This window comes from Lepidochelys olivacea, assembly GCF_965140295.1.
Source record: "Lepidochelys olivacea isolate rLepOli2 genome assembly, chromosome: 2".
Classification (NCBI taxonomy): domain Eukaryota; kingdom Metazoa; phylum Chordata; order Testudines; family Cheloniidae; genus Lepidochelys; species Lepidochelys olivacea.
The window spans coordinates 250,320,941-250,332,962 of NC_140412.1; the positions used below are offsets into that span (position 1 = coordinate 250,320,941).

Here is a 12,022-nt window from a genome sequence, read left to right on the forward strand (position 1 = left end):
ACCCCTCTCGTATGGTAGGACATGCTGCAGTATCTCAGATACCAACGCTGTGTGGTATTTTGTGGCAAACGTTGTCTTTTAAGTTACTATCTTTTATTTGTTTGTTTATTTATTTATTAATGGGAACAGAACTCTTGTCAGCAGAAGTATAGCCCAAATTCCTTCTAATATGGATTTAGGGAAATTATTATTTTTTTTTATGATCACTACTGTGTCTGGTTTAAAATGAAACAGTCCTATGGGTTTGTCCTGAGTCACACTGGGACAAATTACTGAGATATAATTCTTAATGTTTTTCAAAAGAAGAACCATTGACTTCAGATAGTGATGTGATTGCAAAGTCTGACTATAATTTAACTGCAGAATGGTGATTCATTTCTGAAGTCTCTGCAGCATGGACAAAAATAAGTTCTTTTTTGTTCCTTCATAATAACATAGTCATGTCAGCATCTGTCAACCAAAAAGCGCGTGCACAATGAATACATTGCTGCTGTTTGTTTATGTATATAATTATGATATTGCTTCTAGCTAGAGTCATTTTATTGATTTTTTTTCTGAGGCTTTGGTAAACAGTGGTAAAATGATAAGCAATACCACTGCAGTAGTTAGCATAATACACTGCTAATTTGACTCTAATTGTGCTGTTTCTATTGACATTGCGTTAGTTTGCTGTCCAAATGCAGCTAAAAGAACAAAACTGAACTACGCTTTTTACTTTATCCTTTCACGAGATCATCTTAATGTTTAATCTCTAGTAAAGAAGCTATCATTAAAAAAGTAGAGTAGTCCATGAGTAGTCTGTGTTTTAAAAACAAAGTTCTGTATTTTATAACTACATGTATATCCTGTTTATGTCTTACAGATAATGGAGGACATGAAGAAGATGCTAGAGCTGATAAAAAGGTAAAGTAAAGTTTGTTAAACCAAATATTTCACACTATCATGTCAGTAATTATTTCTCTATAGTTTTATTTTGAGGCATAAAATAAAACATTCAAATCAATATAATTCTTATTTATTTACAAAATGTACCCACTCTGATTTATACATAATGTACATAAGTTGAATAGATGTTTAATTAAAATTTAACTAAACTGCGAACCAGAAGAAAAATATCTCAGTTTAGCATCCTCTCAAACAAAAGCTTGGGAATAGATCCTGAATGTCAGACAAACTCAGGCTCCCACAGGAATTGAATTCAAGCACTGAGGAATCTCATTGAAAATATCCTTTTACAGGTCCCACAAATCTCAAATCTGGGGAATGTTAGCAATAGTGACTCAGGTGACATCTCCTGTTGAGATGGAATGTGAGTAAAGAGGCTCTGTCTGAGGAAACATTTTAGCAGGAAAAACGATGAGACCTTAAATCTCAAGGATTCAAAATTGACTTCCATTAATTGGGTTTCTGTATCATCACCCTTTCACCTCCCCATGCAGGGATAAAATCTGCTCAAACTGATGAACATGAGAGGAGAGATTTTCAAGGCTCATCCTCTTCTGGATAGAAAAACCAGGATCCGAAAGACAAATTGGCCCCAAACTGTGACACCAGGCTTGGGACCTCAGCTAAGCAGCAAATTTGAGGATATTTTTGTGAGCCTTGGCTCAGAACTTGGGCACTTAATTCATTCACTAGTTCTTTTGAGTATCCTTGATTCTTTTTTCTGGGTTGCATGTAGAAAAATTAACTCAGAGAAGAGTTTTGGCAAACCAAAGTGAGAAATTCTATGCAATGTACTATGTCAACTGTCAGGTTGTAGCTAGATCTACCTTAGTGTGTCAAGAAGCCATCCATGATGTGTTTATAACCAGGTCTCACCAACAGCTGTCCATATACCAGGCAAGAAGAATACGCTAGTGGACCAGTTCATCTGGAATTTCAACCATCCACACAAAATTGCTCTGAAGAACAAAGTGCTGCACTTGCTGTTTCACCAGTGGGGTATTCCACAAACAGATCTTTCAGCAACACTTTGAATAGGAGAGGTGACAGAATGGAAAACAGCTCTACACAAAAGAACTTCAGATGGGGTTTATAAGCAACCAGCTCCTCTCTGGGATAGCCCTAGATATAGCAAAAATTTATGTAATGAACATAGCCCCCTCTGTGAGTTTTCCATGAATATGCCTTGATTTTACGAATTTGTTTATTATTTGACTTCATTAGACACATCAGTTCTATGATCAAATCACAGCCTATGGATTGCTCACAAACTACTTACCACAACAATTTGCTAGAGACAATTCACTATTCCTGCAGTGTAATTGGACACCTAAGTCACATGGTATTATTTCTGCTTCTGATGTGCTATCTCCTAAAAAGCTATTCAGATATTTTCAGTACCAACACTCATGCAAATACGTATTTCTAAAAGTAATTTGCATCATTTCTCATTTTCTTGAGCATAAAATTTTACTTTCATCAATATTCACAAAACACAAACATAAGGGACTATAAATACTACCATATATTGAATTTGAGATTTGGTTTTCAAACAAATATTTCTGAAATCTTTTTTTGCCATATTCTCCCAATTCTGTTCTAAGATGTCTCAGAGAACAAAGGTTATCAAGCTGAAAAGAGACATTTCATTTTGAAACAATGTAAGTCCTACAGTTAAAGTTAACACTTAAGTTTGACATTGCATATAAATCTTATAACAATATAAAAACTCTCCCAATATAGTGGAAGCTTTCAAGATTCTTTTCATATTGTGCTGTAGTTTTATTTTCGGAATGTAAATATATTTACATATACTCTTTCTTCATATAAACAGATCCTGCAAACACTTATTTTAGTAGTCCCAATCACATGAGTAAGGGTTTGCAGGATTGGGTCCAGGTGTTGTACGTGATAAGTAGACCTATGCCTCCATGTGTTTAATGTTACAAAGAGCTCTATTCTTTTAATACAGGAGAACAATTTGAGTTTAAAACTAATGGACTTCTTGAATGAGAAATCATTAACACAAAATCTGCCGGATAAGCCTACTTCTGAAGAGTCCTTTAAGACTGAAACCAAGAAATCAGAAGACTCAGATTCTTCTTCTTCCTCAGAAGAAGAAATGAAGGTTGGTGTTGAAAATGTAAAGAGTGAGACTTTCTCAAGGGAACTGGCAGCTGAGAAGAAAACTGAATCTGAACCTGACTCTAAAGAGCTGAATGAGATCCACTACTGGATTAAGAATTCTTTGATGCGGGATGAAAGTGCCTATGAAGAACCTCAAAAAAAGATGGGAGAAGGGCTACAGCTAGAAGTGAAGTCTTCTGAGGAGGAGGAATATGGCTATATTGTGACAGAGAAAGAGTAAGTATAGTAGCAAACTTGAATTGCATTTTTTAAAATGGGGAAATGTAAAGTGGTTGTAACTGATGAAAAATGAAAGTAAAAGAGGAAGATGCTATTTACTGTACCACTTTTTGACACATCAGAAACACTTTTTTTGGCAGCCAGCTCAGTACTTTGATGGAAATATGAGAGTAGAGATGCCATTCTGTCTGTGTAGAAGATATACAATATGTAGGCCCTTTACTTACTTTTTGCTTGGTCCTCTGATGTCCCCGTGATCTGCACAATATGTCAGTCAGTGTATTTATGGTTAAGGATGTGCGCTTTAAATATCTGACTTCAAAGTAGCCTAAATATCAATGCCTGAGTCATTCTTCAGAAAACTGATACACAATAACAAAGCACAACATTTCCTTTGTGGTTCCATTTTGATCTGAAAATAACACAATCCAAACATCATGAACAAAGCTAGCTGAGAATGAAAGACCTAATGATTTCAGGACATGTAACTAATGAATTTGACATTTAATACTATACTTCAAAAAGACAGCACCTCCCTCCATGTGAAACACAGTGCTCTAAAGAGGGGGAAAACATTTAGAAGTTTAAAGTTTAGACTTCTTCTTTTTTTACTTATTTCTTGAATAAAAAGTTTGTGTTTTGTTAGAGGCCCCCCTCAAGTGGTGTTGAAAATGATTAATTGCTAGTATAAATCTATGTTCAGCACCATTATAGAAAGTGTGACTGAGACTACTGTAATGGTGCTGAAAATGGGTTTATCCCCTCCGTATGAGCAGTTAAACCATTGTCTACAACCATTGAGGAAGGGCCGGGAGGGGACCCATTGCTGACAACCACTGCCAGAAATCTGTTATTTTCCTAGTGTACACAGGGCCCTACAGAACAACTGGACAGTATCTGACAGAGAAGCTCAATGACCGTTTAGCTAAGGGTTTGAACAGAGTTGTTTTTCTTGAATTTTGGTGCATTAGATTTTTTGCTTTTGGGGGTTAGGCAGGTAAGGAGTGGTTGTTAGCTATTTCTGCTGGGAAGTGGGGATACATTTAAAAAATGATGCATTTCAACAACTGTCCTCTTTTCATATCTTTAGTACCTTTGCTATGGTATTAAGTTCTCCTAGTATAACTCTTGGAATGATTGTTTGTAATGAACTAATAGTAACAAACACCATTGCCATGTTTGAAAATGGAACAATATCCTCTACAATGGGATATATCTATAAGTATGTGTTATGTTGGCATATATTCATACCTAGAGAGAGGGAGACATTGGCACTATAGCTAGAAAAATATTTAATCTACCTGCTTATCTGTAATACAAGTGGAAAAATTATAGGGTTCCATACAAGTTCAGAAAATCTGTTTTACATTTTACCCATTATCCTTTGTATGCATGCATGTTTTATTTTTGTTTTAAAGTTTCCATTGAACTCTGAAATATTTAAACATTAAGACATGGTAAAAAATATAATAGGGTTCAAGAGCAGGGTTGAAATTTAAAGCCTATTTCTAATATGCCTACATTTTGGAGCAATGTACAACATGCGGCAGCTTCCCTGAATACTTTTCAGTTAGGACATTCAAGTTACAAAGCTAATATTAAGGTTCAATTTATTTAACCCAGTAATAATTTATACACAGTAAATGGACAGGTGAAATGCAATGTCAGATGTAGTGCCTAAGTTTAGAATATTATTCTCTGTATATTATATAGTTTTTTCTTCTTCTCCCACATAAAGCTATACGTTGCCATTCTTAATATGTCAGGTTTTTTTATTAGCCAAACTGTTTTGTAATGATGAAGCTTCATATTTACAGCTGAAACCAGTAGTCAGCTGGAAAAAACAAAAAAGTCCTACATATTTATAAACTGGGGATGTCAGCTTGAGTTTTTTTACATTCTGATCTCAAAATGCAACTGAAAAGATTGCACTCAGCGGTATAGTTGACAGATGTCAGAGGTGATTCATTCACTATTAGATTCTCAGGCTTCCTTGGCTTTGCAAGTGTGACCCAAGGAGATATTTAAGATTCTGGCATTAAACTCCTCAGATGACAGCTTTTAATTGCGCCACAAAGCAGAGATAATATTTCCATGTAATTCTTAAAGAAAAGATTTGTGATAGTTTAAAGACTTGCCATAATGGCAGCCTGGTTGTCACTAGCAAGAACAATCGGTCACTCCTGCTGTTTCGTCTAGTGACCTTTCAGATGCTGAGAGCAGTACAATCTATACAAACCGTACTATCCATCTGGGCTAATCTTAGGAACAAATTGACAGTCTGTGTAGGCAATTGTCTAGAAAATCCTCTTGGGTGCTGCTTCAGCACTTTATTATGGTGAGAAACCAATCAAAATGGGTTATTTCCTTTATTTACTGTTTGTCCCCTTTAAAAAAAATTGGAACTACTTCTGTAGATGCTTTTTTATATGGGATTTGTCCTTCCTGGAAGTGTTAACTCTTTCTGCTAATTGTAGGTCTAGTCTATGGCAAATTTACAAGAAGAAAAATAATTTAAAGGATGTTATTTTATATGTTTTTAACTTTGGTGTTATAATTATAAAAGTTTCTCATATTATGACATGGACGCATTGATAGGGACTCCAAAATTAAGGATAAAGAATGATTTTGCTTTTGAGAGTGCCATTAACCCCGCCTCTTTTTTCCCTTCTGTTCAAAAATGGAAAAATTCTTCTTAACAGACAATAGAAATGCCAAAATAAAGTGCATTTTCACATATAGTCCCGTGAGAAGGAGAACGAAAGCTCTCTCACATTTACATACCTTTTAGCCTGTGGGAGCGTGCACTGGGTTGGAGACTAGGAGACCATGACCAACATTCTTTTAAATGGGTGCCTAAAGTTAGGCTCCCAAGTCCATTTTTAGGCATTCAGCATCAGGGCTGGTTGGGAAATTTTTAACAAAATAGTTTTCCATTGGAAAATGCTGGATTGTCAAAATTAAAACTTTTCATGAGAACATACGAGTTTTGACAAAACTTTCTTTAGGTCCCCGATGGAATTTCTGGTCAAAATCAGAGAGCCACCCAAGAATAATCAATAATTTGGGAAAAACAGCTGAGTAAGGACTTTGAACCTAGGTCTCCTATATCCCAGGAGTGTGCCCTAACCACTGAGCTAATGGCTATTCTGGCAAAGGGAGGTGTGGTCTTTCTCTCTGTTTTTTTTTACAAAAAACTTTAAAGGGTCTCAGTTCCATCCTGATATAAAACAGGACAAATTCTGAAATCTCAAAAAGTTTACAAGACAAGAAATAGTTTCCCACCCAGCGCAACTCAGCCGCCTCAGTTTGAGTGATTGCAAGCTGCTGGATGCTCAGTAGTTTGAATTATCAGGCTTTGTACAGGTTTGGATGTATGGAGTTAGGACGCTAACTTTGAACATCCATTTTTGAAAATATTGGTCCAGGAGTTCAAATCTCAACTCTTCTGCAGATTGGCCTTAATAATTCTGTGTGCTTCACAGCCTTTATTACTAAGCCAGGCTTTAGGTGTCATTTGCCCTGTTTTTTATTTGGAGTATGATTCTGGGAGATTGCACAAGGTTACTCTGAGAATAGATTTCATCTGTTCATCATCAGAAGACCACCATGATGGATATCCACTTACCATACTGAAAAACCACAACCCATCCCCAGAACCTAGAAGCAAAAAAGCACAGAGTTATTAAAGAAGTATGTAGGTAATCAACAGTCATATGTGAATGATATGTGTACTGCATGTAACCCTTCTGCCAGGTGATGCTAGGTCCAATATCAAGAGGTTCTTCTTAACAAGATAAAGCCCCCACCCAGTAATCTGGAAAAACTAAACACCTCCCCTTGCCTCCACTGAGAGCCAGTGCTTCCCCACTCACAATGACTGAGTCTGTGTAACAAAAGAAAGCTCTTAATCAAAGGGAGAGGTAACCCAGCGTTAATTTGGGAAAACACTGTAACAATAACTTGAAAGTACAAAACTAATAAGTGACACACCCACCCCACAGTATCTTAGGAAGTGGCCTTTTTCTCGGTTTCCCACCTTGTGGTATGAACATCCCAGGGACAAATGTCTCTTAACATGCCGCTCCCCTTTCCCTCCGCTCCCCGCTTCAGTTTGTTATCCGAGGTCAGCAACGTCCCCAGAGTCCAGGGATGTAATTGGGTGGATTTGCCTCCTGCCCCAAAGGGGAGAGACTGGTTGAGTGATGCCTGTGCTTTTGCTCACCTGTGTTTCTGCTGTCTCTGCCACTGCTTGTCGCTGTCATTGCTGTCATCACTGCTGTTGCTCAGAGCTTCAACCTTAACTGCTACCTTTCGCTGCAGTGCTGTGTTCTAAGGTTCTACCAGAGAGGACAGTTCTCAGTGATTTCAACTCTTTAGTGATTTCACTGGGTAGTGAGAAGCCTCTCTGCTGCTGCCTATTTTACGTTGTCTTTTCACCACAACACTGTCTACCAGGTCTAAGGTTCAGCCCTCTTAGTTTAGCTTATCAATGAGTTCAGCTCTAATGGTAACTGAGAAAGAACCAGGACTCTCAAATGAATCTAGGCAGCTATGTTGTTAAACACTGGAGACGGGGAGGGATGGAAGGAGCAAATGGGTTCTGGGACTCTTTAAACAGGTCTGCACCACCAGGTAGGAACACTTGTCCCAACCCCCTCTGACTTTAACTTGGATATGGCATCACTACCCCCTGTTTAGCAAGTGAGATTAACATTTAGGGTGCCCCTCCTCAATCAGGGCATGTTAAGTACAGTCCTGCCATTCTTTGCTTATATAATAAGGATAACAACATTTCATTACCCTTACCTTTAATACCAAAGTGAATTTTAACCCTAAACAGCCCAAACTGATCACTTTGGCACACAGGTCTGTCTGCTGATACCCGAGACAGAGTAGGTCTGTCTATGCACATACAGTCTGCTCCAGAGGTCTTTCCCCATAATTCATCACTACATGTCAGGGGAGAACTCTTTCAGACCCTGTTTACATACATAATCATAACATAGTACAGTATGGTGAACTGGGGAAGGGGTCTGTGGGCCTCATTTAACCTTTGGGTTGCACTTTGGACATCTCTGAATTAGAGTCTGGGATTAGTCTGTGAGATTTATGCTTTATTTTTGTTTACAGTGTCAATAATTAAAATTGAACTACTGCAGTATCTCCTAACACTGTGTAGTAAATTTTGGTAAACATTGCTATTTGTAATGGCAATGACAGTACAGTTCATTACAAAAAAGTAGTGTATTTAGTGCTCAGGAGAGATCCTGGAAGGTGAATCCTAAAGCTCTGAAGTCCTGTAAGTACAGTACAGTCAGTTACAATGCAGGCTTCCCTACACTGCTTCAGCAATATACCTCAATTCTGTACTATCTTACTGATGAGCAGACAGGCCTCAAGATAAATCCTTTATTATGAACAGAAACTATGTACAGAAATGAGGTAACAAAACTTCCTAGTACTCTGGGTAGCTGCAGCCTGCAACTGCCCTGTCCTGGGTTTCTTTCTTTCTTTCTTTCTGTCCCAGCAGGAAGTGCATCATAGTCACAGGAAACCAAAGTCTGCATCTAGAGTGTAGAGGAAATATGGTATCTTTACACTTCCTGAATTACTTACTCTATAGTGCATCTTCCCTTTTTTAGATCCCTTTTAAAATTTATTGAACTAAAACACTTTTGAATAAAACTAAAAAACTATTACAAATAGAATAAAATATTTAACAGTCCGTTAGGTTGCTCTAACAAAACATTAACATGTCTTGATCAGCCCCTTAGGGCATTTAAGCAATCTTCCCGCTTTGCTGCATTGCAGAACCTCTTTAGGCAAGTCCTTGTCTGTAACCAACTGTTTACTCTCATAGGCAATAACAGGGTCAGTATAGGAACTGTTTTCTATTTGTGTGTCTGCTTTTACTTTACTTTTCTCTGCCAAGAACATAAGAACATAAGAACAGCCATACGGTGTCAGACCTAAGGTTCATCTAGCTCAGTATCCTGTTTTTCGACAGTGGCCAATGCCAGGTGCCCCAGAAGGAATGAACAGAACAGGTAATCATCAAGTGATCCATCCCCTGTCACCCATTCCCAGCTTCTGGCAAACAGAGGCTAGAAACACCATCCCTGTCCACTGTGGCTCATAGCCTTTGATGGACCTGTCCTCCATGAACTTATCTAGTTCTTTTTTGAACCCTGTTATAGTCTTGGCTTTCACAACATCCTCTGGCAAGGAGTTCCACAGATTGACTGTGCGTTGTGAAAAAATACTTCCTTTTGTTTGTTTTAAACCTGCTGCCTATTCATTTCATTTGGTGACCCCTAGTTCTTGTGTTATGAGAAGGAGTAAATAACACTTCCTTATTTACTTTCTCCACATCAGTCATGATTTTATAGACCTGTATCATATCCCCCCCTTAGCTGTCTCTTTTCCAAGCTGAAAAGTCCCAGTCTTATTAATCTCTTCTCATATGGCAGCTGTTCCATACCTGTAATAATTTTTGTTGCCCTTTTCTGAACCTTTTCAGATGTCAGGTATCTTGAGCAGTGTCCTACAATTCTTTTGTAAGATTTTGCGTTCATCATGACTATGAGCAGTGTGACTCTTTTTTGATCACAGTGGCTTTGACAGGCCAGAGCCCATCTTGCCAAATTGTCACTGAGGTTTTGTTTCTAACTGGAAGAGGACTTGCTCCTTTATTGTAATACTTTGTCCGATTATACTTTCCCAGTTTTTTCCACACTATCACAGACTCCTTTGTTAGCCATCCTTTGGGGTTCTTTTGTTTTTGTTCCATATCTGGTCATCAAGTATTTATATGTCTGTTGCGGAGGAGTTCAGCAAGTGACTTTCCATATTGCAGTGGGCAGCTCTGTAGCTGAGTAGTGATAAATATAGATCTTCCCTTGCATCCATTGCTTTTTTTTTTTTAGCAAGTTCTCCACTATGTACTCCACATTCAGCTAATCCATTGATTTGAGCATATTTGGAGTAGGTGAAAATCAGGTATTTAAGCAAAGTTCAGGAATTCATTTTTCCTGAACTGTGGTTCATTGTCAATTATTACGGTTTTTAGAATTCTGTGACATACAAATATAGGTTTAACATGCTTGACAACTGTTGCTGCTGTGGTATTTCAAGTGTCACTACTTTAGGGAATTGGGTAAAGTAGTCCATTGTAACAAGGTGATCATGTCTTCCCAATTCCAACTTTGTCTCATGGAATTACAAGTTCGTGTGGTATCTTTCAGCTAGGAATCTCTGTATTTCTGACATGTTCCACACCTGCTCATCATTTCTTCTCTGTCACTATTCATCTCTGGCCAGAATACAGCTTCTGTAGCTCTCCTTTTTGATTTGGTCATTCCCAGATGCCCTTTGTGTATTTGTTCCAATATTTTCTTTCTCATCACTGTGGCAACCATGATCTGTGTGCCCTTCAAAAGTACCCCTGCAATCACTGAAAGCTCATTTTTATAGTGGAATATGCAGGTGGGAAGTGTTGATTTCCCCCCTCCTTTGCTTAATGCTTGCAATATTTCTTCTTTAGCTCTTTTTGTGTCCAGTTCATTCCATATGCCTGAAGATACAGTATGTGACATTTTACCATGTTGACATGTATGTTTACTGCTTGTTCCAGATCATCAGGCTGTGTATTGTCAGATGGAGCACATGCTCTTAAGAGTGTGTCTGCCATGACTAAGTGGCACTCACGTTGGAACTCCAGGGACACATCATACTTCTGTATTTTCAAAAGTAGACTCTGTATCCTTGGAGGTGCTTCTCCGAGTCCCTGTTTGTGTAATGCGATCAGTGGATTGTGATCAGTTTCTGCTCTGAAACTGAAGATAGAGAAAGTAGTGACTCCTTGTATATCTGTATACCAGGCCTAGTGTCTCTTTTTCAATTTGTACATACAACTTCTGTGTGGCTGTTATAGCCCTATATGCATACAAGACTGGAAACCAGTCAGTTCCAAGGCACTTTACTAGTACTGCTCCCAGCCCTCTTTTTGAGACATCTTTGAAGAGTTTGATGTCTTTAAGTGGGTCAAAAAATTGCAGCACTGGAGCTGATGTCAGAATGTGCTTTAAGTCCATTGAACTCTCTTTTATGCTCTGGTATTCAGGTCCATTCCGTGACCTTGTGGAGGTGATGTCTTAGGTGAGTTGTGTGAGCTGTATAGTTAAGTATGAATTTGCTGACATAATTCAACATGCCTATCAGCCCTTGAATTCCCTTTTTATGTTCAGATTTCCGCATCAGGAATATTCCCTTTGGGGTCAGTCTCTCTCACAAGTATGTTATTTCCATTGCTTGAAATTGAGATTTGGCCTTACTCAGTTTAAGGTTATACATTCTCACAATTTCCAGTACTCTCCTTAATCATTCCTGATGTTCAGTAGGGACAGTGGGGGGTTGAGCTTAAGGCTGGCAGTACCACCTAGTGGAGATATTCTGGACTCTGTAGTCCAGTGGCAAGAATCAGTGACTGCTTTGCCTAGTGGCTGAAGTCAATGGCTGTGTCTCCCAATGGCAAGAAGCAATAACCATTTTCCTAATGGCTGTAGCTGTTGGCTCAGTCACTCAATGGCAAGAGTCAATGGATTCTTTGCCTAGCAGCTGGAGTAGTGGTTGTGTTACCCAATGGCAAGAGTCAGTGGCCAGAGTGCCTGGCTCGCCGTCGTGCTCCACCGGGTTCCAAGCCAGGGCC

At 38.5% G+C, this 12,022-nt stretch overlaps 1 protein-coding gene across 3 annotated transcripts in view; it reads left to right on the forward strand.

Annotated features, from left to right (window-relative positions):
• PTPRN2 (protein tyrosine phosphatase receptor type N2) overlaps positions 1–12,022 on the forward strand; it is a 1,058,681-nt gene that overhangs the window by 447,773 nt on the left and 598,886 nt on the right. For all 3 annotated transcript variants that reach the window (XM_084620378.1, XM_084620379.1, XM_084620380.1), the window contains 2 exons: positions 863–903; positions 2,918–3,309. In XM_084620378.1, the coding sequence (XP_084476504.1) occupies positions 863–903; positions 2,918–3,309 (433 nt within the window). The remainder of the gene's footprint in view (positions 1–862; positions 904–2,917; positions 3,310–12,022) is intronic.